At 40.3% G+C, this 27,468-nt stretch overlaps 1 protein-coding gene across 1 annotated transcript in view; it reads left to right on the top strand.

The window, feature by feature from the left end:
* pola1 (polymerase (DNA directed), alpha 1) overlaps positions 1–27,468 on the top strand; it is a 57,197-nt gene that overhangs the window by 9,152 nt on the left and 20,577 nt on the right. Inside the window, exons 26-34 of the mRNA XM_051410426.1 lie at positions 138–260; positions 12,389–12,421; positions 13,016–13,108; positions 13,201–13,406; positions 13,545–13,677; positions 13,837–13,968; positions 14,129–14,303; positions 14,919–15,100; positions 19,804–19,935. Of these exons, the coding sequence (XP_051266386.1) occupies positions 138–260; positions 12,389–12,421; positions 13,016–13,108; positions 13,201–13,406; positions 13,545–13,677; positions 13,837–13,968; positions 14,129–14,303; positions 14,919–15,100; positions 19,804–19,935 (1,209 nt within the window). The remainder of the gene's footprint in view (positions 1–137; positions 261–12,388; positions 12,422–13,015; positions 13,109–13,200; positions 13,407–13,544; positions 13,678–13,836; positions 13,969–14,128; positions 14,304–14,918; positions 15,101–19,803; positions 19,936–27,468) is intronic.

Raw genomic sequence — 27,468 nt, 5'->3', positions numbered from 1 at the left:
CTGAGATGTGCCTATAATTACGCTCCTTCTATTGTCAACCATTTGTATTTACCACTGAGACAACTTCTAACCTATCATGTCTTCATAATTAAGGAGTTACATTTGTTTGGCCTAATTTGAGTCTGTGTGTCCATCAGTATGACATTCGTCAGAAGGCTCTGAAGCTGACTGCTAACAGTATGTACGGCTGCCTGGGATTCAGTTACAGCCGCTTCTACGCAAAGCCACTGGCTGCCCTGGTCACACACAAGGGTAGAGAGGTGAGTCAAACACACACATTGTACATAAACACATCTGTAGTCTTTAAATGTTTTGTAAGTGTAATGCCCCAAATGAACTGAACTAAAAGAAACTTATATTTAAACTGAAGTGGTAGGCAGATCGAGCACCCAGACTGATTAAATGAGGATGTCCTACAATCTTTTAGTTGAGTACCAACAGGAGAATACAATCAGATTTAAAAAAACTTCCATTGTAAGCCACAAGAGGGCACTGCTACATCATTTTCCACAGTGTGCACCTCCTTCCACTATTCTATTTTCTTTATGACTTTTTCCCAATCTTCTATTTCTTTTTTGGTTTTCTCTTGTCTCACATCACTTTGTCATCCTTTCTCTCCACAGAATTATCTCTTTCTCCCTCACCCTGTGCCCTTCCCTGTTCTAAATACGATTATTCCTTCAAGTTATTTTTGTCAGAATAAGAGACTTGTTGTATTATGTGTGATATCAATAGCTCTATGTAAGTATTTTCCGGTAACAAAATGCCACAGGCGCACACACGAAGCTCACACTCACCACGTAAAGACTGATTGTGTCCCTTCAACACACACAAATGGAACAACATGAGCGTGCACACTCAATAAATTGGTGCATGTGTACTGCATGACACAAACAGCTAAATCTGGTATTGTAACTGAACACCACACACACACACTCTCCCACCATGTCAGTGGTAGTACTCATGTTCATTTAATGAGCTCTAACAGTACACATCCTCAGCAGAGGCGTCGAGCTTTGCCTCAGGGGAGTCCTTCATTAAGATCCCCTTACACACTCATTGTGTTCCCTAATAGAGGGCAGGGCAGTAACTCTGTGTGTGTGCGTGTGTGTGTGTGTGTGTGTGTGAGATTTCGTCAGTCCGTTTGTGCCTCCAGTCACGCTCGTTGTTCAGCTGACAGAGCTACATTGTAAAAGGTGCACATTTGATTCGCTGGGACAGGTGGGAGTTTCTCTCCCTGCAGACTCACTGCTTGTATCTTTGTCAACAGCCAGAGGTGGATGGGTTAATTACATTTTACCTTGTTCTGGCTTTATTTTATCCGGGAAGTGTCACTACTCTCAGCCAAGAAGTCGGCTACATTTCTATTGTCTGAAATGGTGACGCTGCTCCACTTTGCAAGTTGTGTGCAGGCATGTAAAAACAGAATATTTAAATATAGTCAATTCAGGTTTGTACTCCTATTAGTTTAGGAGCCTTAAATAAATCACCTATGTTAAAAAATTTAAATTTTTATAGTATGTGTTAATCAAAAATCCTTGAGGACTGAGGACATACCAAACATGACTTGTTTAAGTGATCTTTCGAAAACTTCAACAAAAATAACACGAAATAAACAGCTCTTGTAGCACAATCCAAATGTTAAGTAGCTAAAAGATAACAATTTGGGTTCAAAATATTTATCTCTTGCTATTTTCTCACTGACTGCACTGCTTACACCACACAAGTGACCAAAAGTATTCTGTGCCACAGAACTGTAGGCTCCACAACTAAGCAGATTGTTGTCAGAAGAAAAGTCAAGGAGGTAATTGAACAAACATTTCTTATTTGCATCCACTGTTGTTGAACAATTGTTAATGTAAACAATGTAAACGCAGGATGAAAATATATATATATATATATATATATATTTGTCACTCGCGTCCTCTCAACGGCTGTTCCAGAAGTGAAGACATAAGACATAGACAAAACAAATCAAAAACCCAGTGTCAAGAGTTTAAAAGGAAAAATTGAAGCTATGTGTCTGATTTAAAAAATTAAAGGCAGAATCTTAAACTCTATGCTAAAACTTAAAGGCAAATAAGGGGCCTACCCAGTATGCTGAAGGGGCTGTGAAACAAATTTGGATTGTATTTAATCAGGACTTTCCTGCATTAGAACATTGCATACAGTGGAGAGTAATATGACAAATTGGAGAGACGTGGATGCAAAAGGTCATCAGTCAGATCTGAACCGACAGTGTGCTGAGTACACAGCATAGACTTTAACACGCTGAGGTAGCAGGAGATTCCCTTTTGCACAATCTTAGTGTTTTGTTTACTTTGTATCCAAGATCCTAGACACACATCTATTTATATTGCAGGTTGTGTTGAGGAGAGCTTGGCATCAACACAACGAGGGAGTCCTGCTGTAAATAAGATGCTGTAAAAAATGTTGTTGAGGATAATATAATGCTCTGGGAAATCTATATTTGTATATTTATTTGTGAGATCTTCTGTTGTAAATCTTACAATCAAAGCCTCAAGTTGACCATTGCAAATATTCCTCATCCAGTTGGTCAAACTTGACTTTTTTTTAGATAAGATCATTCAGTTACAATCTGCTGTTTAAAACTGCATTTAGAAATATTTTTATATTATAGTGATAGACTTGACTGTATTGACTATACCAAAGTAAAGCCAGCTTCTATAAAACCATAAACTGTGTTCTCAGTATATGGGCCGCCACACTTTGACACTCTGGTTCAGGCACCAGTTTAAACAAAATGAAGCCGTTTTATTGAATTTGTATGGAGCCCTAAAGTTAAATTAACCGTAAGCCAAGTAGTTCTTGGTAGTTTCCGACTGCAGCGAGCCAGAAAGGCCAGCTGGCATTTATAGCGGGGTTTCTTGTGTATTTGTGGGTATTGCCGTTTGCACCTCCGCCCCCATTTTAATCGTCACGTTTGCACTCTACTTTCATATCATGATTTAGGAGGCTTTTTATTTTTGTAATTGTAACACGTACACCGACCACTACTCTGTCCGCAGTGTAAATCCACCCTCCTGCCCCTCAGTGCGTTCCCTTCATCTGTTTGGACGAGTGAATGTGCATGTGTTCTGTGTATTTATTGATTGGCTTAGCTCTCATCTTTCTCTCACTCTCGTTTTAAATTGAGGCCTTAAACCCCCCCTGTGGCTGGACGGGTCAGGCTGGGGGCCACAGTGGTTTCTCAGCCCCCGGGAGGGTTCAGATAAGGGGGATGACAGACCCTATTCTGATCCGACTTGCCAAGTTAAGAGAGTAAAGCCCCCACTTAGCTCCCCTCCTCACACTTGTGTGTGTTCCTTGAGTATGTCTTGCATCTATCTGTGTCTGCATGTATGTGTTGATGTACATGTGTCTATGCGTGTGAGAGCACAAGTGCTACTGGCCGAACTCTGCCCTTTGTCGGGGGACCATTTGTTGTGGCCCTACTCTGTCCTGGTATGTGTGGGTATTAAAGGGGGGATGATGGGTATTAAGAGGAAGGTGAAGGTTTAGGATTACACAGCTACAGATTGATGTCCCCCTCAACCCCTCAGCGTTATTTTGGGTTCTTTTGTATGTTCGCCAGAGAACAGTTGGGTGCAGAGAAACAGATATACGAAACTCGGACAACTTACACGCATGTGGTTATAATAGGCTGATAAATGCATTTGTCATGCCAGGAAGACTTTTATTGTCCACCCAACACTGGCTGGTGGATCTATGACTTCAACGGACAAACAGCAAATAAAACTTGGAGAAAGGAGGATTTTCTGCCAACTATCACAGATCAGAGATTAGTTGCAGGAAGAACAGTATTTGGCTGGTTGTTGGTGTTAATTTTCTATGCTAGTGTTAATGTTGCCAGTCATAGCAAATAGAGAAGTGTCTGTTAACAGTCAAGGGCACCACAAAAGCTGCTTTGCTGGGAGTGTAGTTCATCTTTCGCTTTGGTGTGTTTAAGTATATAATAAGTAACATTCCCGACCTAATTTGTTGAGTTGCGTGCTCAAATTATGCCAAATATTTCCAAAAATGTTCCATGAAGTCTGTAATTGTATTTAAAGGTAACAGTGCGTTTATTTTTGGTCAACTGTCAATTGCTACATACCGCCTTTATTCTCTCTAGATGCTATAACTTCCAGAGAAAATTGGGATACATCAGGGAGTGAGGAAGGAAGTGAACGTGGCTAAATAACATGAATAAAACTTGCCTCGTCGTGAATGTGAGTCATGTTTGATAGATTTTCATGGTAATGGTGGTGGTTTAACAATGAAGTCAGCAACTCCCATGATCCCGTGCTACTTCGTAACATCATCAAACTAGGTTTTTTGTTATTGTTTTAAAGTTAGAGGCCGTTAACGACTATACTGCACATTTTAATGTAAGGACACCGAATGAATCAGAAGCTTTTTTCCCCAATTTCTTTTTTTGTTTTTCCACTTTTATGACATTCTTTGATTTAGAAAGGACGTGAACCTTCTCTTGTCTCTGAACACAAACTGTATGAGTGTGTTAGTGTGTGTACATCCTCCTAATCGAGTGATGTTAACAACAGAGGCCGGTGGAAGCTGCTGATTGTTGTGGAACGCAGATTGGTTTGACCTTTGACCCCTTTGCCTGCAAATCTGACAACCATTAGCAGGTGTGTGTGTCTCAGGATGGAGGATGACTCCTGAGAGCCATTCTGCTGTAATTGAGTCTCTGTCCTTGTGTTTAAAAACAGCCTGACAGGAGCTCGTAGTTGACATTATTGAATGGCATGCAGAGTGAAGGATAGAAGCGGGCTTGGGTAACAGAGCCGAGGGTGTGGAGAGGTCAAAGTTGGGTTTAGGTTAAACCTCTGGGAGTACTTTTGTGCGAGGGTGCGTGTGCTTGTAATGAAGTCTAAGTAAATATTGTTGCCCCTGGTGTCCCTCATTCAGGTTCTGAATCATTCCTCTTGTCTCAAGAATCACAAATCATTTCCCAGAATTAGACACAGGAATACCTAAACCACCCTATCATGTCTCGCCTGTGTGTATGCGTCTGTCAGGCTGTGTTGTGATGATGTGCGATGAATATTGTTGCCCTCATTTCTTTCATTCAGGGTCTCAATTGCTGCCGCTGTCTCAGAATCACAGGGGTCATTTTTACATTTCCCCGAATTAGACATAAGAATACATAAGCCTGCTTACACTAGTGTGTGGGTGTGTGTCAGCACATACATGTGTGCATGTCTGGGGAAATGAGGGCTGCATGTTTCCATGGTCCTGTAGTCCTCTTAAAGAGCTGGCTTTACTCCTGATATGAGTGGACTTAACAAATAGTCACATGGGAGCAGCGCTGCTATTTTGGCCACATTAGCTTGTCTGTGAGGGCTGACAGTGGACAGGACAAGGTTTCAGAATCTAAACTGCAACTTTAGTAACACCTACTAATGAGGCCATGTGAGACCGGGCTAATGGCAGGGATTATAATTTATTACGGATTGATCTGACATATGGTGTTCTTTATCGGGGCTACTGATAGAGCTGTGAATGAGAGGATAATTAGTACATGGTTTTAGCTGACTTGGCAAGTAGGTGATACATATGTTCCGTTCTATTATAACTTTAACATTTCTTGACCTAATGACCTTCATCCTCTAATCGGCTTTACTGCATTGTAGGGATGATGAAGGCATCAGCAAAATGACATCATGTAGCGGTACACACCAGTTTATGTATAATTAAGTGTTTGTTGTCTGCTGCTTCTTCCTTGTGTGAGGAGCTGTTAGCATATGTTTAATTTAATACCCTAATATGCAAATGACTGGTCATAGAGTAAAAATAATACTTTCATATAACTTTAATGTTTTTCTGGTCTTAATAACTATAGGTCTAGCTGGTACTCTGAGCTCTTCTGACAGTTTTAATTTGTACAACAGTATATATCTCCGCTTGGCAACTTTAACCACGCCACCTATTATATTTTGTTAGCTAAGAGACCATGCCATGCATTCGTAGTTTAAATATTTTAGCAATAATAATGCCCAAAAGATATTTCACATTATCTAACTTGGGTTGTTGAGCAAGCCACATTGAAAATATACTTGCATACATTTACTCCACTTTGACTTTGGTGGAAAGTTGTAACTTGTGACATATTTAAACCTGCAATAATAACAGAGTTTTATTTTGCCCCTTGGGGACAGCGAAAATGAGCTGTGAACACAACATTGACATATCATCACCTTAATCCCCAGTTGATATGGTGAACTCGTTAGCAAGCAGTTGCTCATTTACAAATATAGCATATACGGAGAAACATTATCGTTCATTTGGAGTCTTGTTTCTGGCCACCTGATGAGTCCAATATTCACTCTCTTGCATCTCTGTTTTTGGTCCCTGTCAACTCCTAAGGGAAATATTTGGCTCTTTAGCAGCTAAATGTTCCACTATGTTCAGCATCTAGTTGCTAACTTGTCTCTCTCTACTGTTTTGGTGCTGTTTTTAAAGCTTTTCCCCTGAAAGCAGGGATTGCTGATGAGAGTAGTGAGAGTAAACCAAAATAGTAAAGTTGTGGGCTGTACAGCTAATGAGCTGAGACTTACTATAACACTCCATAAAGCTGAACAGAGCTGAAGATTCAGGTGATAGTTCTCTGTATTTTCATCACTACGAACTACCCCCTTTCATATTGTCATTTGATACAACATTGTTATAAAAATATTGATTATAGATGCTTAAAAGTTAAGTTAAAAATAAAGCTACAAAGATTAGACCTGACTCAGTGTATGAGATTGAAGCTGATGAAGTTGAAAGTCAATTCATCTTTTTGCTATCCCAAATATCACATTTAAATAAGTCCTTTTGACTATCTATGCATGCATTACTTATTTGCCTGACATTTTAAGAATTCATTGGTGACTTACTTTGACTGTGCCAGGGGTAAAGTGACACATCAGGATGTGTCCTTTCCAGCTATTAAAGTACCATATTTTTAATTGACCAGACAGCAGGAGGATTGTTGTCATTGTCGAGTTATTTTCGACGAACGCCAGCGTTTGTGATCTCAGCCGGTTGTATTAAATCAGACACAGCTTTACAACAGATTGACCCTCCCAGCAGCAGACATGAGAACACAGCTATGGCATCTGCCAGGACAGGTGGGTGTGTGTGTCTTTGCACTCATGCATTCTTGCATGCAAGTGAAATAATTTTAGTGAAAGAAGGATTTTCATTCTCTGTGGGTATGTGTGGAGGCGTGTGCACATGAGAGCTCACACTAGCAGAATAGAAACTATAAATCTTTTATGCATCTTTTTGTGTGAGATTGTGTTAGTGAAAGAGGGGTTTTGTGTGTGTGTGTGTGTGTGCGCCCGCATACTCCTGCGCCTTGTGTACATGTTGTGCGTACGATGCCCACCCCACCCCCACCCAGCTCTGACAGTGGTGTGTTCCTCCACAGGTGCTATTTCAGTCGGCCGACTGTCATCCCAAAATGCTTTTCAGCTGAGTGCTTTTCAAAACAATCGTCATCGTGCCCCTGGCTCTTTTTACAAGGGCCCTCTGCCGCACTGAGGTTTAACATGCTGCCTCTGATCTGCTGATCACTGGAGGGGTGTGTGTGTGTGTGTGTGTGTGTGTGTGTGTGTGTGTTTCGCGTGTGCGTGCGCGTGTTGAGGTTCGAAACGGGAGTTTTGAGGGTGGGACTTGGATGTCCTTTAGCAACTTGCTCATTTGTCTACTTATTCTTCTGTCTGAAAGGAAGCAATAAAGATAATACAGTCTATAAATTATTTGTCACTCAACCAATGATGAAGATCCATTTTCTTGTTTAAAATGACTGCCTGGCAAAAGACAAAAGATATTTTGATGAGGAGGTGGGAGAAGTGGATTGAAATACAGAATACATGAGAGCAACATGATAACAAGACACATAAATCCCTAATAGATAAGGCCAACAAATAGCTGAACAACAGCTGGGAAAAGGCGGATATCACAACAAGGCTGAACCACTCATCAATTAGCATGACAGGGTGCAATAACGCGCAGCTAATGGGCAGCACAGACACACAGGTGCACGTGCAAAGACGTGTTGTTAGAAGCACTAAAATAAAAGGGATTACAGATGTATAGAAACAGTGGGCAAGTGCAGACTTTACAGTGAGATGTCAGAACTGGGTATTAATATGTTTAGTTGTGTTAAATGCAAAAAATATCAAACTTAACAACACATTTCACTTTTTCCAACTTAATATCTGTTCTGAGAATCTTGATATGGGTTTATTAAACTGCACTAGTCATCTGGACAAGGCTTGTTTTTCACCATGGACCCTGTGCTCCTGCAGTTGTCTCCCTTGGTCACTTCATGGCAGTTTTGAGTGTTACAGACTACAGTAGCACCACTTAACCCAACTACATCTTTTAGCAACATTGGCAGGGTCGAGTGCCCTGAAGTCTCAAGGCAGATTGTTGGGTACATTATGTTTTAAAAAATGGGGAGTACAAAGGGAAAATGTCTCCTGTAAGTTGTGCAAGTCAGTGTTGAAATACTGTAAGGACACAATAACTTGCCACCGCACTCACATGTACTTCTGTCAGCTCCAAAACTAAAATGTCTTGTTATGTTCAGTGGGACTGCAACTCTGACAAGTGTTACTGTCATTTCATTTAGGAGGAACAATGCTCTTTTTGAATTTGATGCTTTCACACCTAACCTAACAAAATCTGGTGCGTTTGGTTCGGTTCATTTTGGCTGGTGTGAAACAAACTCTGGTCAAGAGGTCTAAACGATCTGCTTTCAGGCCACCTCTTAAGGGTTTCTTAGTGGTGTGAAAGCAAAGCAGACCAACTACAGGATTTTAGCTTTAATTAAAACTAATATAAAATAATGTTTGTGGTTGTCCAGTCTTTTCAACCCAGAAATCTTCAGTTCTGATCCCTCAGTCTGCAGGAGCACTTGTCAGTGAGCTGCTCAATTACTGCCCAGTCTAATTACACTATATTAACACCAAGGAGCTGAGAAGTGAAAGAGGCAGGAACATAAGAAAATTGACTCTTGTTTTTTACAGTATGAGAAAAAGATGGAAATGGTAGATTTTAAATAGATTTACTGTGTATAAAATAGAACAATTAAGAGCTTGACCTTGACTAATTGGGATATCAAATTATTACAATTGGACTTGATCACAGAAATGGAGATTGTCTTTACAATATACTGAAATTCGGTTAGTCATTTGGCCTGTTAAATGTCATCAAATAGTGAAAAATTACTTATCGTAATGTTTTCAGATATCTTGTTTAATCCCACAACCACTTCAGAACCCAAAGATATTTAGTTTACTGTCATAAAAGAATAAGAAAACAAGAAAATATTGATATTCAGCAAGTCGGAAACCAGTGAAGTTTTGCTAAAATAAAATTGATAAAACGATAAAATTGATTATCAAAATGTTGATAAGTTTCTGTCAATCAACTAATTGATTAAATGAATACCTTTTCAACAATCAAATCAAAAGTTGCTGTGAAAGACTCAGTTGTATGACTGAATGAAATGACACAATATCAGGACAACGTCAAGTAAAGCGATTCCCCTGTCAAGTTGTTTGCCCCAGTATGAGCGGCATGCACGGTGGTGACTAGTGTAGTCATCAGAGGGAAGACATACACACTCTTTTTACCCCCTGGGGCTATGTGTTTGCATTGGTCCCTATAGTATGTGTGTGTTGGTATGTGTTTAAAGATGAGACCTCACACACACACACACCGTCAGTTGTGCACATCGTATCATGGTCAAACGACTTGTCTTTCACACGGTTCATTCCATAAAGCTGCAGTCCTGCTGGAAATGACAGCATATGGAAAACCTGTCTAAATGAGTCCACACATCAATTACATCAACACGTTCTCACCTCGTTCGCCTCCCCCTCTAGCCTCATTTTGCTGTTGCTCTCTCCCTGTCTTTCCTACATCTCTCTATTTATCACTTCTTTGCCCTTTCCCTCTGTCTATTCTCTGATCATTCCAGACTCCGCTTCTGTCTCTCACCTCTTCCAACGCTTCCCTTTCACTGTTTAATCATCGAGCCCATAGCTTCCAATAAAGGCTAGATTTTAATCTAAATTTGTTGACATGATGATATACTCAACATTAAGAGATCTCCCTTTAGTGTCAGTATTAGCAGCTGTTCAGATGGGAAGAAGGCCTGTGATAAAACAATGCGAAGAGGCTGTGAAGTAATGAAATACGATCCAGGAAGTCGGCTTTCAGATCTGTGAATTTGAAGGCTTATCAGACGCCAAAACACTGCTCAGTGGTTTTATAATTTGAGACAGGATTTAACAAATCTGGAAAATTGCAGTGGCAGTAGACTGGAATTTTTATCTTTTATGGTGACAGTCATGAGGTAAACAAAAAAAAATATTGCTTGCGCACCAGGAATTTGCTCTTGCATGTATTTGATTTGCCACATTGCAGCACCATGCTGGTTGGCATTGCATCGTGGCAAAAACTGAGTCAGATTCAGTTTGTCTTGGGTGCAACCCTCTCATTCATTGATATGGGACCACTGCAGGGTGGCCAGCGTAATGGTCCCATTCGAATAAATAAAGAGGCTGCAGTTTTTTTACACAGTGCTGTTATCTGTATGAACACAGTATGAGGGTTTTTAGGGGGTTGTTTCAAATCAAAGAGAAGGATTTTTGCATCCATATGATGAGGTACAGTGATTTAGGTATTTAATTTTCTGGATTAGCTAAAAAATAGACAGTTTTATCTGATTATCATAAAATCTCGCTCTCCAGCTATGTGCTTGTGCCCGTACACAGTGGTTGTGAACCAATCAGCGCCCTGTGAGGAACTACTGGCAGCTGTAGGTGTGTGGAGAGTATTTCTTACCTGAAAAAAGAGCAAATAAAGGCTTTTCTCAGTGGAAAAGGTTTTCACTCTTCTCCTGACTGATTTCAGCAAGAGTTTGACTACGTTGTGTAGTTCATAAAGCTGATTGGTTGAAGTTCGCTCATGATGGACAGATGGTTCATCCAGTCATCTGGCAAGTATTTTCTTTAATGTGCCTGCCCCTTTTCCAAACAGTTTCCAGTGACTTCCGACTTTCCATATGGTTTTGTGTAACAAACCATCAGGCACAGTCAAGTTATAAAGTCCTTTAGTCAAATAACCCACTCTAGATTCACTAGATGCTGCTTTGGTTCACATTTTAAACTAGAATAAAAGAGAGTTTTCATTCATGCCTTGAAAAATTCTATTTTTTTTATTTTGGAGGTATTGAAAATATCCAAAGAAATGTATTATTAGAAGTATAAATTATATTTGTAGTCAAAATTATGGCAGTAGTTAGTTTTGCTCTTAAGATTTATCTACCTGTACACTCAATCAAAAACTAGCAGCAGACAGGCTAGTCATTTTGTCTGCATGGAAGCTTAACTGCACAATTTAGTGCGTATGTGCGTAGGCCAAGTTTTGTGTGTGTGTGTGGTGAGACCTTGACCTTGACTGTAGTCCCTAATGGAGGAGGCTGTTCTGTAAATGACTCAAACTCCCCCCGCCGTACAGTGGTATGTAGCAGCCCATAAAGCATGCTTAAGTCCCACTCTGGTTTCAGGGAGTGGATCCCCACCTCCCCCTGTCCTGCCTAAGCCCGACCCCGCCCCTTCCTCACACTCTGAAATAGCCACGTCCTTGTCCCCACACGGAGCACAGTGTGAGTAGGGGTGTGTATATATGCGGCCGTGGTTGATTGAGGAGCAGATTGCTGGTGACAGGTCACACTGCGTTCCGTCCCTCCGACCCCCCCAGATTAGCCACCCAGAGCCCCAACCCTGCCCTCCCTTCTTCTGGACCCCCACCTGTTGGGATCCCTCTGCTGCTCAGATCTATCCCCCTCTCTCTTTCTCTCTCACTCACTCACTCACTCACTCACTCACTCACTCACTCACACACACACACACACACACACACACACACAGTGGACAACCTGCGTTAACAGCATTCTCTTATTTGTCCGTCACTCACTCTGCGGGTGATAAAGGCCATTACGAGTCATTAAGGTGTGTGTGTGTGTGTGTGTGCGTGTTTGAGTGTGTGTTTGAGTGTGTGTGTTGCCCGGCTGGGATGTGTGTGGGTTGAAAAGACGCCTGTCACAGCACGCTCTCATAATTGCCCTCTTAGCCAATTATCCTCCATTTAAAAGCGAGTCACCTGCTCTGCTCCTATGTCCACACAAATGTAGCAACACACACCACACACACAGAATAAATAACATAGAAACTTAATGTTTAATCATTGTTTGTTCCTGAATGATATGTTTGTTTACTCTGCTGAAATCCTGTATGTGTTGTAATGCTTTTAGTTGTTTGTGTCAGTCCCCATTCATACTGTTCTCTGCTTTCTCCTTCAGATTCTGATGCACACCAAAGACATGGTTCAGAAGGTGGGTATTTAACAAGATGTTGGTTGCCCTTATAAGTTAATATCATATAAATTAATGGAAAATAAATTAAAACTGACTTTTAAAATACTTTTTTTATGCCTGAAGGACAAATAAGAAAAAAAGATCAAGAACTATTTGACTGAAATAATTAAATAATCAGAGAGATGATGTTTTAAAAAAAGCTATATACAATTCCTCTATATACTATATAAATACATTGAGCAAATGTTTGTGTGAAAGAAGTCCAATAGGGCAACTGGCAGCCATCATCTGTGAACCATATATAAGTATATATATATATATATATATATCAATAATAAGTACAATATACATGAGAATATATAAAAGTGTAGAGTTTTATGTGTGTGTATATGATTGATGTGCAGTATATGTACTATACACTATTCTATAAAATGTATACATAATAGAAAATGAAGAGAATATCACAATTTAGCTTATAATACTATACTATTAAAATACATTAATAGTAATTATTATTATGAATATTATTAATTCAATACCTTTGTAATTTGTAACTTCTCTTACTTCTATAACCTTTTTTTGTGTGTGTCATTTTCCTCTTGTGTGACTCAGATGAATCTGGAAGTCATCTACGGAGATACCGACTCCATTATGATCAACACCAACAGCAGGTCTCTGGAGGAAGTCTTCAAACTTGGCAATAAGGTGTGTAGTAGAGAAGTTGCATATTCTTATTTTTCAGTTGTTTTGATAGTTGACATTTTCACTTGATGCATATGTGTGTCTATTGTTTCCAGGTGAAGGCAGAAGTAAACAAGCTCTACAAACTGCTGGAGATAGATATTGACGGTGTGTTTAAGTCACTCTTACTCCTGAAGAAGAAGAAATACGCTGCCTTGGTGGTGGAGAACCACGGCGAAGGACGATACAGCGTCAAGCAGGAGCTCAAAGGCTTGGACATTGTCCGCAGAGATTGGTGTGACCTGGCCAAGGAATGTGGAAAGTACGTTAACTAAGCCAAATGGGAGTTGTGACTAAAAGCTTTTTTCGCATGCTAGTGTTAGCACGGTAGCACATTAATAGTTACAATCCTTTTTAGTACTTAAGTACTCCTCTCCTTTTCTGTCCTCTGCTCTTACAGTTATGTGATCGGTCAGATTTTGTCGGACCAGAATCGCGATGTCATTGTGGAGAACATCCAGAAACACCTGGTGGAGGTGGGAGAGAAAGTAGCAGCTGGAGACATACCACTCAACCAGTACGAGATACACAAGGTGAGGACGCAGCTGTATGTTTGCAGAGTGTATTAACAAGGTGGTTGCGCATTTAGAGACAAACCTTTGGGAGTCATTGGGTGTGTTTGTTTTTATATTTATTTTATTGTATTTGCTTTACCCGTCAGTTCATTATCACTTTCCGTCTCTTTCCTCAAGGCTCTGACTAAAGATCCTCAGGACTATCCGGATAAGAAGAGCCTCCCTCACGTCCACGTGGCTCTGTGGATCAACTCCCAGGGCGGTCACCGGGTCAAAGCTGGAGATACAATCTCTTACATCATCTGCAAGGTGTGTGTATGTGAGAGAACATCATATTGTCTCGAAATGACAGTAGGAGTTTTTATAATTGCATATCAACACCTAATCAGTATTTGTAGTGTATGGACCTGTAGTATAAAGTATAATCTCCAACACTTAAATGACTGTATGTCTTTTCTTTCTCCCCTAGGACGGCTCCACGCTGGCAGCCAGCCAGAGAGCCTATGCTCTAGAGCAACTCCAGAAACAGGAGGGTCTCAGTCTGGACATTCAGTACTACCTGGCCCAGCAGGTCCACCCCGTGGTGTCCCGCATCTGTGACCCCATCGAGGGCATAGACAGCGTGCTCATAGCCACGTGGCTGGGTGAGTTAATGATAGACTGTAGAGGACTTCAGTTTTATTGAGAGTGGGTGGCCCAACATCATCAGGTGTTAAATTATGACTTGAGGAATTTCAGTTTGCCTTATGCCTTTAGAAAAATGACAAATTACTGAAATTCAAGTCAAATGTTTAATGAAAGCATGTAATTATAATTAAATGAGTGAAAGGTTTTTAATTGGTGTTGTTGACTTGCGTAACACTTGGGATTAAATGTCTTTTCAGGATTTGTTGTTTAAAGACAGTATTTTATAAATAACCATTGGCCATGAGGTATTTGTGGGGCACAGTTTACTTTGAGTGATAGTACTAATCCCTCTTTATGTATGTGTTAGCATTAGTCACGATTCCTGTTTTATAGTGTGTTGACAGCTGAGGCAGCCAAACATAGAAAAGTTGTCATACCTAATATCACAGCAGCCTAATAAAAGTACAAAATAGATGTTTCATTGTTGTCTAATAGTCATAAAAATGATGTGGTTTGGATGGAAATTCACAAAGTGTTTTGCCTTCTCTGCTTCAAATGTTCTACTTAATGTAAAAATAAGAAATGTAACCCAATTTGTGGTGTAAAGCAGAATTATCTTTTGTCCATGCTAGGTCTGGACCCGAGTCAGTTCCGAGCTCAGCAGCAGTACCAGAGAGAGGAAGAGGCTGATGGCATGCTGGGAGCTCCAGTACAGCTGACTGATGAGGAGCGCTACAAAGACTGTGAGAGGTTCACCTTCACCTGCCCTCAGTGTGGCACTGACAACATCTACGACTGTGTCTTTGAAGGAGCTGTGAGTAGAAGCACACACTGTTAGCTATCAGAAACGTCCCTTTAGTAATCATCTGTTGTGTTTTTACATACATTCCTATGACTGTGGGGAAAGTACAGCATTTCAAAATTGTGGGTTGTGAGCACATGTTAAGAACTAAGTGTGTCTGCTGTCCATTTTTAAGTATAGTCATTTAGTCAGGTACATCCATCAGTTTGCTATGACGTAACAATCACATGATCATTGTTGCCTAGCCAACATAAAATGTTGAGAAATTAGGTATTCACATGAAGAATGCAGCTGCAAGATTTAACAAATATTCTGTCATGATTACTCATGGAAAAGTCTAAAATGTTGTTTTATGTGTGTCAGTGCACTATTAATTTTCCATTATCCATTGTTCTTCTTCAAAAGAATTCATTAATTTGTCTAAAAACCTCGACTAGGTCTTTGGGCGTATTGGCAGTTGGAAAGAGATCTTAACCTTAATCACTACAAACAGTTTTTCTCTAAGAGGAATGAAAAATATGTGGAATACACTAGAGTTTACATCATCCTAGAGGAGATGTTGCCAAAACTGCTCTGGATGACTAAGAATCTTCTTTGGATCTGTTAGATAAACTAAATAATAAGCTAAGCTAAAGAGAAGTTCCATCTAATCCAATAGTTATTTTGCATACCCTCATTGATATAAATGGGGTGGACCATACAGTTGAATGAACACCTTTCTGAAACAGTTTCAACCAAAACTGATCATTGTAACCTTCACGAGGGAGGAATTTATTGCGGGACTGTTAGACTGCATTACTTTTAGCCAGGTGTACCTAATAATAAACTGCCAACTGAGTGTACATTAAAGCTATCCAAGGCTGCAGCTGAAGAATAAGTTATGGAGTTGGAGATGTTGTTGTGTATAGCACACAAAACCATTCAAAGAACATCTCAGAGATACTAAGAAAGACTGAAAGGAAAAAGATATGATAGCTTTTCTCACTATTGGTGTGTTTCACTGGTGTAATGGATTAATCAGCAGAGGCACAGATAAAGAGTCTGTGAGTTGAAGAATGGTGTTTCCGAAGGCATTTCAGTCAAACTTCCTGTGAAGGATTCATGCTTTAGTCATCCTCCATATTGTGTCTCTGTCTGTATTTTTAGACAGCTGCCTGGCTCCAATATGGACTCTGTTTTCATTGGCATAGTTTGGACTCCACAACTTGAAAAGCCTTTCCTTAACCCCTGCTGCTCTATGGACACACACACATACACACTGATCTCCTACCATTTGTCAGGCCAAGGTCGTGTTTTTGTGTGTGTGTGCCTTTTTGTGTGTGTGTCTGTGCTATCACTTCTAATGAGGAGCAGGGCACACAGCTTTTTCTTGTCTGAGAGACACTAATAAAACTGACAACCCTCTGTCCTCCGCTGGCAGAAAACTTGCATTAAATTAAAAAAGGAGTATTATGGACACACTCTATAATATGCTGATATCATTACACACTTGCACAGGAAACATACCAGAAAAGCTCTGTTAGATTCAGTTTAAGTAAATCAAATGCTTGTGCACATGCAATAAGAAGCTGCCTACTTCCGACTTTGTTGTTTTAACATTAGAATATGGTCTTGAAATGTTTTTTGAATGTTAATTTCTTTAGACTAAATTAACCAGGATTCATCTGATTACTGGTGTTAATTTTCCACCATGCGTCAGAGGCCGGTATGCACGCACACACAGCGAAACTGATAAGACAGGAAGTTAATTAGGGTGGTGAACATGGTCTAACAGCTCAGTGAGAGGGGAGGACAGATGGGCCTTGACTCCACCACTGACACAGAGCCAGAGATGGTAGGAGGAGGCGGTGATGGATGATGGAGGACAGACAGAGGAGGAAAGTTGTTTGATGGGGGTAGCAGGAGAGGCGGATGAAAAGATTAAGTGTGGAGGGGAAGGAAAGCTGGAAAGAGCTTCAGGGATTTCCCTGAGTTTAGTTTTAATAGAGCGTTGGGTATCCCACATTGGGCAGTTAAATCAACACACTCTGAAAGCTGCACATTATCAGACCAAGACATGAATGAAAACAGACACTTGACATTGTAAATGTTTTTTAAATTGTTTTACAGTTTTGTAGAAGGCCGTTGGAAGTGCAGACAAGAGGTTCTATAGATGACATTTGGTAGGAGGAGTGACGAGTGTTAAAAGATACGCTGCTTGGATTGCTTTATTTGAACTTTTCTCACACAGACTCAAGACAGAAACTACTTTGGGTGGTTCATATTTTCATTTAATTGCTCAGCCATAAAATAACTGGCGAGTAAGCATTGTAAAAATTTTGGAGACCCAACTTGGTTAGGGAGGAAGAATTCTGTTATCAAAATGAAGTTTGGAATGAAACAAGTGAGATAAAAAGGAGGGGAGGAGAGATCATGGAGAGAGGAGGGAGGCTGCTTTTCACCCACAGGGAAAGAAAGAAAAAACACAAAGAAGAAGAAGAGAGACTGAGATTTAGAGGGTAAATGTGTGTAGCAGCATATTAGAGGGAGTCAAATGAGTTGATTGACTTGAGCTGGCAGAAAATCTTATGGGTTCTTTTTTACAAAAAGAAATTATGTAGGCAAACAAAAAAACCTGTGTGTGGCTGGGTTGGGGGGGGTGTCACATGCATACTTGTGTCATTGACATCCCTGCAGAAACCTTTTTTTGCTGCTGTCAATGTGACAGTTAAATGGAGTTCAGGTTTAAAGGAGCGAGTGTTTAAAGCTGTTATATTTAGTGTAATTGTTATGTACTGTGGTTACTTTTCCCATTGCATTAACTATAAGCCTTGCTGTCAAGTGGACAATTCAGGGGTATTGAGGTCATGTTGATCTGTTTTCTTCAGGCTACAATGATGTTAAAATGTACTGGACCCAGGGGTGCTTTAAGCCCTTACACCTTCTGCACTTGTGACATATTCTTTGTGGAGGCTTAAAGGTAATGGCCAAGTTGCTATGTTACCTAACTACTTTTTCTGATTACAAGGTTAAAAATGCCGCTGTGATGAATCCCTGTGCACATATATTTATGCACAGGACATTATATTTATTTGAAACTGGTGGGAGTGAGATTGTAGTTATTGCAGTGAGAGTCTAATACAGAGGTAAACATGTGTAGCCATTGCACAACGAATAAAAAAACAATGTTTTAACATTTGTCTACTAAATTGTGTCACACCTTGCGCCCTGACCTAGCCCTGTGGCTGCTAGTCTTTTGGAGTCTCCCTGGCTAGGCTAGCTATGGATTCTAAATCCCAAAAATACTTTTTTTTTTTTTTTTTGATAGTAAAGGTTACAGACCCTTGATCTGTTTCCCTTCAGCCATTATACCAACAGACTCAAACCAACAGGCTCCATCTTGTGAAAGCATTGTAATATAAATCAGATTTACCTTCTCTTGACTTCCACTATAGAGCTGGTGGTTTTTACTGTCGATGCTAATGCAGTAGAGTTGAGGAGAAGGGCTATTTAAAGCCCCCATGGTTCAGGAAGAAATCCCATTTGTTAATCCATAAACAATTTTGCATGACTCATAGTTTGCGTACAAACGTGGATGGGTGGAAGTTAAATAGTTGTATTAGAAAATATCTGGTTCTTTGATTTAAAAAGTAATTTCAGTATGGAAACGTGTAATTATAGAAGATAGAATTCTGTTACCGGTGTTGCTGAAGGTGAGTGGATCTTAAGAGCCGGGTTAATACTAGAAAATCAAGTGTTTACAGTTTTTCTGAGGCGACGCTGGAAGGCGGGTGAAAAACCAGCTGTCATACAGAAGAGGAGACACGAGATTGTTTATAAATGGATAAAAAACAAGAGCTTTACAGAGAAGTAAAAATCATGGCTCCTTTCTCACCTCCGCACAGCTGACCAATCACAGCGGATCGTTCCCTTCGGAAAAGTTTGTGGGGAAGGGGGTTTTGCGAAGCTATTCGACTATCCAACAGTTCGGATTTATACTCTTGAGAATACTGATAATACAATGTGCAGCTTAATTGAATTCAGTTTCAGATCTTGGGTAAATTATCAACTATGGCGATGTTTTTTTCCTGCCATCTGCCAGGAAAAATTGTTTCACCATTTCTTATGTAGTAGTTAAAACTGGTGGTAATAACTGAAACCTTTAGTTTTGTTAAATTATTCAGGAGATTCATGTGTTCCTATGTTGAGTAACATTGACAATATTTGAAGAAAATGTTTAAATGGGAATTCAGAGTGGGGGGAATACTGGTGCTATCCTACCACGCCACAAATCTAAACTATGAGTTTTAGTACGATTTACCAAAATGAGACGTTTTTTGATTTCCTTAGATTTTTTTGTAAATTAGACTAAGAATCTGACCAAGCCTGATGCTATGCACACATTCTTAAAAGTAATACAACTCAGTGTCTCCTCAGTGCATTGCAATGAGTTGACCAGTACAAACAAACTGACAAGTTTCCAAAAAGGGATGTAATTTTTCCAGTTATTCAGCTGCACATCAATGCAGCATTGTGCAGACATTCTTATCAGTCATCACTTTTTACTGCAAACGTTTTAAAACCATCTACAGTATTTTATTTAGCCAAGGATGGATTGTATACACCATTATTGTCTCCTGTTTTCATGTATTTTGAACGAGAGTTTTTGCTTGGCAGCTACAGCTGAGGATATTGTGTCAGAATTAATCTGTTGTCATGACACTTGTCTTTTTCAGGGATCGAAGTTGGAGCCCAGCTTGATGCGATGCTGTCACACCCCCTGTGGGAGCCGCCCCATCGACTACACTGTCAACATCAGCAACAAACTGCTACTTGACATCCGTCGCCATATCAAAAAATACTACTCTGTGAGTACTTCTGTGTTTGTATGCCAGTTTGCTAGTGTGAGTGAGGCTTCTATAAATACTACTGATCCATCCAATAAAACTGCTTTACACACACTCAAAAACACAAGCACACACAAATTTGTGTGTTTTCTTCTTCACCACCTGCAGGGCCACAAATGGACTTCATTTAGTTTTTCTTCAGTGTCTAATGCTGCAACTTGTTAAAATAGCACAGCTGGCCAGATGACGAGTCTCTCCTCTGCTGTTTTTTCCCTCTTTTTTAAACCATTTTCTCCACAGGTTGCAGTTAGTTCACCACTACAAATGTCTTCAGAACGTGTGTTTCATTTGATCAAACATGTACACTAAATTTAAATCCATCATCCAAAGGTGCTATATTTAAGCTCTGTGTTTGTGGTCGCATATGACTGTCTATTAACACATTGCTAAAGAAATGTAATTAATGCTTCAGCTGACAAAATACAAGCTCAAGTGGACAGAAACTGAACTGTATGTAATGAAATAGTCAAAACTTGTAAAAACTGACCTCCCACAAAGTGTGTAATAGTGTTGGACTGTGTTTAACACAATGTGGGATGCAACTGATGCAGTAATGGTAAGAGAAGCCATCAAAAAGATGTTGGACGAGAGATTAAGGAGACCTCAGCAGGGCCACTGCGCTGACATTTTCAACGAGCACATTATGCTTGCAAAATGAAAAGAGCACCAGAAAGATTTGAAGGAGCATGATCCATGAAAATACATAAATGGCCATTCTTACTTTGAATACCAAGTTTAACATTCAAGTCTTTGTGTTTGTTTTTTTTTTTTTATAGATGTTAAGGTGAAATTTAAATGATACATCTGGAAAAACTGGGTAATTGGATAAACTAAGAATACAACAAATTAAATTTATGACCATAAATATAACCACATCAAGTACATACTGCCACTTAATTTAGAAGTTAGAAAGGTATCTTGTAAACTCTGTGAATGTATCTCAGTATTTGAGAAGTCGTGGCCTAGTAGCACACTTTATCCCATTTAGATGTTGGACTACCTGTGTAACCCTGTAACAGTAGTGCACTGCACAGGCCGCCAACAAACCAGTTTACTCATCATCCATCCACCCCCAGTCTTCTGTGACCTCCTACAAACTGTCCAGACATTGCTGTGCGCTTTGTGATGGCACACAGGATTTCCAATCAGAGCCAGAGCTGTTGTAGTTGTATTGTACACTGCAGATATAGTACATATTATGTTTTGAGGCAGGTCAGTATCCAAGTGGTCCATCTGATGGGCTAAATCAATAGCCACGCTTCATAAATGTGTGACGTTTGCCGTGTGAAGTAGAAGCTCTGAGTGTTTGCTTTTATTTAAGGTAATAATACCTCTGATATGAAACACTGTAAGAAACCCTAGACATTAGCTAGGTTTCTCCAGTTAGGTGCCATTAAAACAATTGCAGAAGAGTGTGCAACAAGATGATGTATTTAAGTGAGCATCAGTCAAACTTCAAATTGAAAAACATTGTAGAAAACACAAAGGCAATATGACATTTATGTTCGTGTCAATAATTAATTTGAGGAAGGTTTAAGTTGCTCACGGTACCAACTTTTCCACATCAGCCAAGAGTTAAAAACAGGTGGATTTCATTTCTCTGTTGCTTTTAAAAGTCGCCCATGAAGCGTTTGTCTGATTTACGTTGGTACATTGTTTGCAAATTGATATACAAAGTGAGATTACGCTGATAAATTCCTTTTATGAGTGGAAACGGAAGATGTGAAGTGTGTTTAGGGTAAGTTGTCACTGTACTCGGAGCCTGACGGGCAGCCTGAGAGTGAAGTAAACTGGATGCCTGTGTTGTCTTTGTAGAGGTCTCTCTCTCTCTCTCTCTCTCTCTCTCTCTCTCTCTCTCTCTCTCTCTCTCTCTCTCTCTCTCTCTCTCTCTCTCTCTCTCTCTCTCTCTCTCTCTCGGTAGCTTCTAACACCTTGGTCTTGAGTGAGAGGAATGCACTGTCTGTAAAAGTGTGTGTGTGTATGTGGGGGTTACTCTCCCACAGTGCTGAACAGAAATCAATTAGTTTGGTGAATGTGTGGGGAGCGAGCCCCCCTCAACCCCTTTGTCACGATGTGTGAAACAGCTGCTACCACTGAATACTTACACCTCACACGACAACACACACACACACACACCACTGGAGGCTGAACAGCAGTGGACACAGCACACACAGCGGGGCAATGAAGAGGGGTAATATTGTGTAATTAAGGATTCCTTTCAGGCTGAGGGAGAGTTCAAATAGAGCTGTTTGTCTGGCTAGATAGAGTGAAAGCTCTGCACCTCTGTGTGTGTGTGTGTGTGTGTGTGTGTGTGTGTGTGTGTGTGTGTGTGTGTGTGTGTGTGTGTGTGTACGCCAATATACATGTATGTGTGTTGGCGTCCTAAGCTAGGACCGCAGAGAAATTAATCATTAGCGAAATTACCTCCTGTCCCCCCACCCTCATCCCTACCATTATCAATAAACCAGCACCCTGAGAATGGGCAAACACTTGTTCACTCCTCACTCTCCCACACACACACTCATAAACGCGCACACACACACACACTGTCATCCTTTCCTCCTCTCGTCCCGCTGTCTTTGGCAAAATGAGAGATTCGCTTGTTTCCTGAACCACCCAATTCTTCTTTTTTCCCCTTTTTTGAAACCCCTCCCATCTAACAACCGTTGCCATGGCATTTAACAAATTATTGCAATTACCCTCGTCACGCGGGTCGCCCCTGGAAACGGGCTGAGGGGCAAGAGAAGGAAGGGGGAGGGAGAGAGAGAAAGGGTGAATGAAGACCAGAGAAGGTGATAATCCTGTTTTGAACAAAAGGTCAAATTGTTGAATAGAGAAGCTTTGATTAAGCGGAGGAGGTACAAAGTGGAACCGTTTGAGCTCTATTCTGTGTGTGTGTGTGTGTGTGTGTGTGTGTGTGTGTGTGTGTGTGTGTGTGTGTGTGTGTGTGTGTGTGTGTGTGTGTGTGTGTGTGTGTGTGTGTGTGTGTGTGTGTGTGTGTGTGTGTGTGTGTGTGTGTGTGTGTGTGTGTGTGTGTGTGTGTGTGTGTGTGTGAGAGAGACCGGTTTTTACATCTTTTCACTTTAGAGCTGGAAGTGTTGACTGCTGAAGCACAAAAAAAACTTAGAGCTCTTTCTAGAGTTAGTTTGTTTGTGTGTATGGCAGGTGGATTCCTCTGGTACAGGAGTCATGTCAGAGAGCCTCCTCCACTAACATTAACAAAAAAGATCAAACGATTTATAGATTAGCAGATTGACAGAATTTTTTTGATGGTTAAGTCATTTTTTAATTTCACCAGTTTTGGCTTCTCAAATGTGAATGTTTGCTTTTTTAAAATCTTCTATAAAGCTAAAGTGACGTTTTTTGGCCTTTGCACTGTCAGTCGCACCAAACAAGCAATTTGAAGACCTCGACTTGGGCTTTTGGAATTGTGAAGGGCAATTCAAACTCATTTTTCACCCTTAGTAGACTAAACGATTAATCAATTAATTGAGAAAATGATTATTAAGATTATTAATAATGAAAATGAACATTCGATGCACCCCTGATTAACAATACCTTACCCAGAAAAGCTAAAAGAAGTTCAGTTGAGGGATAACTAATGATCATTTTTATAATCTGTTAATCTTTTAGTCACTAAAATGTAAGAAAATAGTGAAAAATGCCCATTGAAACTTCCCAGAGCCAAATATGTCTTGAGCATAACTTTAGAAAAAAGGCAAAGACAGAAAAAGATTTATGGAGCAAAGAAAGTTCAAGCTAGGGCTGCAACTAGTGATACTTTTCATAATTAATATATCTATCAGTTATCAATCAATGAAATGTTTAGTCCCTATAATGTCACACATTGCCAAAGAGGTCTTCAGAGTGCTGGTTTTGTGTGATCCAGACTCCAGAGTGAATGTTTGGCTCAGCAAATGACCTTAATGATTAATAAATGATCACAGTTGTTGTTTATTAACTCGATCTGATTGACTCATTTATAGACTAATGGATTCAGCACTAAGCAGCTGTTCTAGTAATGAGTTCAAGGGTCGAAGACAGCAGCACCTGGGCTGCAGAATGATTGAAAAAGATCATATGCCTGCAGCTTCATCAGAGGAGTACAGTAATAAAGAGGTTAATAAAAGTATCAGACTCCGATACTGTAAGAATGAGAGGTTTTGGACGAGATGAGAGTGTTAAAATAACCGAGCAGACAAAGAAGAGGAAGCAGAGAGAGGGTATATTTCGTGGTGGGCCCTGTCGTGGCCTGGTCTTGCCTCTGTTTGGTTAAATTATGTGGAACTCATTTGACGTCTGCATTCAGTGTGTCAGGTATCCACTGCTATAATTATGCAATTATGAGCCTTTATTCTCTCACGTCCGACTGTACACCCCCACCCTCGCTCTGCCGAAATGCCTCAATTAGTTTTTTTTTCCCTGCCTCACTCCTCATGTGCTCCTTGTTTTTAGTCCTTTCTGTGTGGCTCACACAGGGTCTACTGCACTTAATCTCAATTTATTTTTATTTTTCCGAGCGTGTGTGGTTTGTGTGGACAGGTTTTGGGTCACAGCAGAAGAGCACAAGGGCATTGTGGGTAGCTCTTCCTCCTTTCAGCCTTCTTAGTTGTGTGTGTGCCTTATTAATTCATTTTAATGCATGTGGATGGGAAACAATTAATATGTTTGTGCTCTCACTGAAGTGTGTGTGTGTGTGTGTGTGTGTGTGTGTGTGTGTGTGTGTGTGTGTGTGTGTGTGTGTGTGTGTGTGTGTGTGTGTGTGTGTGTGTGTGTGTGTGTGTGTGTGTGTGTGTGTGTGTGTGTGTGTGTGTGTGTCCCATGGGAACAGCAGTGTGTGCAAAGGCTTGTGTTATAAGAAACACAAAAAAAAATACAGATCAAGCAACCGGCCATTGAAAAATACACTCTCATACTCCTTATCATCCACCTCCACAAACCATTGTCCTGCATATGTCTTTATCAGTGATGCTGAAGCAGTCTCATTTCCCATGATGCTCTGCTCTTTGCACAAGAGCTGGCGAGGTGTTTAGATAATTAGTCCTGGAGCTGGGGTTTGTGGGTAAAGCTGTGAACTCTGGGACTTTCTAATTGATTTGGGACATATGTGTGTGTTTGTGTGAACGTGTGTGTTTGGTTTTCATTTAGAGGAGATTGGCTCGATCTCCGTCCGTCCGTCCGTCTGTCTGTCTGTCTGTCTGTCTGTCTGTCTGTCTGTCTGAATACATAGGCTGCATGAAGCACTCCTTGCCTTGTCTAGTCTCTCTCAACTAAACATTTTCTGTTTAGTTGAATAATAAAGCAAGAAAACATTAACTGTATAATGTGCAGTTTGCTGAGTTATGTGTGTTACTTGTAGACTTGCTCAGGGATAAACGCTAAAATTTTTAGCACTGGTCCCACAGGACACAAAGTCCCTAAATTTGCTGGCCAAAAGTACATTTTTACAGTTTTATTAAGCTTGGTAAACTCATACTCAAGTGACATATCTGTAGCTATCGAGCGACAAGTACTGTTGGCTGTTTTCGTAAAATTTTTAACTAAATGGCACAAAAAAATCAGGATGTTTGTGGAACTGTAATGTTGTGTTTGCGAAGGCGATTGAACTTTGTGGCCATAGGTGGGCCGTGGCCCCAACATTACTCTAAGTGCTATCACAGGTTTTTTAGATTATTGGAAATTATCTATCTTGGTTTGATCATTTCCAGGGGTTAAGAGGTTGCAGTAAAAGTTGTAAATAATTTTTGAAATAATTGAAAATAAATAATTGAAATAAAAGTTGGGATTGCAGTTTAGGTCGTGATTGTTTATCAGGACTGCTACTTATACAGGTAGTCAGGAGTCTAGATGAAGAAAATGTAAACATCTGATCATGTCAGAAATATATGGACTAGGACTAAAGTGGTAAAGGGAATTAACATTAACACGTTTGAGTCTGGAAGGGTTTCCTTTACCAGAAACAGCTAAGGGTAGTTTATGAACGTATATTTAGTTCCATCTCAGGAGCCTCTGCGAGTACCAGGCATTACGTCTTTGGCCATCTTGTTATAGGTCAATTGACACAGTGTGGCTCACTACCTGTACTTGGTATTAGTTGTAAATGTTGTATGTTCAGTGTTTGTACGTTATTCTGAATCACAGTGGATGTAATTAGGACTTTTACACCCATCAACATAAGGAAGTCTTTACTTTTTTAAAATCAAAGTCTTTATAAAGCAGTTCAAATAAATTACATGTCTAAAATATAGAATAATTGATTGCACATAATAAAGTTTATGAGTGTATGACTCATGTAAATCATTACTGGTGCAGCCAATTATTTTTTGAAGTCATATAATACACTGAGTGGAGATCTACACTACCAGTCAAAAGTTTGAACACACCTTCTCATTTAATGGTTTTTCTTTATTTTCATGACTATTTACATTGTAGATTCTCACTGAAGGCATCAAAACTATGAATAAAAACGTGGAATTATGTAGTAAACAACAAAGTGTGAAATAACTCAAAACATGTTTTATATTTTAGATTCTTCAAAATAGCCACCCTTTGCTTTGATTACTGCTTTGCACACTCTTGGCATTCTCTCGATGAGCTTTATGAGGTAGTCACCTGAAATGGTTTTCCAACAGTCTTGAAGGAGTTTCCAGAGATGCTGAGCACTTGTTGGCCCTTTTGCCTTCACTCTGCGGTCCATCTCATCCCAAACCATCTCGATTAGGTTTAGGTCAGGTGACTCTGGAGGCCAGATCATCTGGCGCAGCACTCCATCACTCTCCTTCTTGGTCAAATAGCCCTTACACAGCCTGGAGGTGTGTTTGGGGTCATTGTCCTGTTGAAAAATAAATGATGGTCCAACTAAACGCAAACTGGATGGGATGGCATGATGCTGCAGGATGCTGTGGTAGCCATGCTGGTTCAGCGTGCCTTCAATTTTGAATAATAATGTGTCTGCTACTAGAACACTGTGTGGCATTCATCTAGGCTCTAATCTGAGGTGCTGTTAACTTGCGATTTCTGAGGCTGGTGACTCGGATGAACTTATCCTCAGCAGCAGAGGTGACTCTTGGTCTTCCTTTCCTGGGGCGGTCCTCATGTGAGCCACTTTCGTCGTAGCACTTGATGGTTTTTGCGACTGCACTTGGAGACACATTCAAAGTTTTTGCAATTTTCTGGACTGACTGACCTTCAGTTCTTAAAGTAATGATGGACTGTCATTTCTCTTTACTTAACTGATTGGTTCTTGCCATAATATGAATTCTAACAGTTGTCAAATAGGGCTGTCAGCTGTGTACCAACCTAACTTCTGCAAAACACAACTGATGGTCCCATCCCCATTAAGAAGGCAAGAAATTCCACAAATGAACCCTGACAAGGCACACCTGTGAAGTGAAAACCATTTCAGGTGACTATATCATGAAGCTTATTGAGAGAAGGCCAAGGGTTTGCAGCGCTGTCAACAAAGCAAAGGATGGCTACTTTGAGGAGTTATTT

Source organism: Dicentrarchus labrax, unplaced genomic scaffold (assembly GCF_905237075.1).
Source record: "Dicentrarchus labrax unplaced genomic scaffold, dlabrax2021, whole genome shotgun sequence".
Taxonomy (NCBI): Eukaryota; Metazoa; Chordata; class Actinopteri; family Moronidae; genus Dicentrarchus; species Dicentrarchus labrax.
Note: the sequence above shows the minus strand (reverse complement) of the source record. Positions and strands in the feature narration are given on the sequence as shown.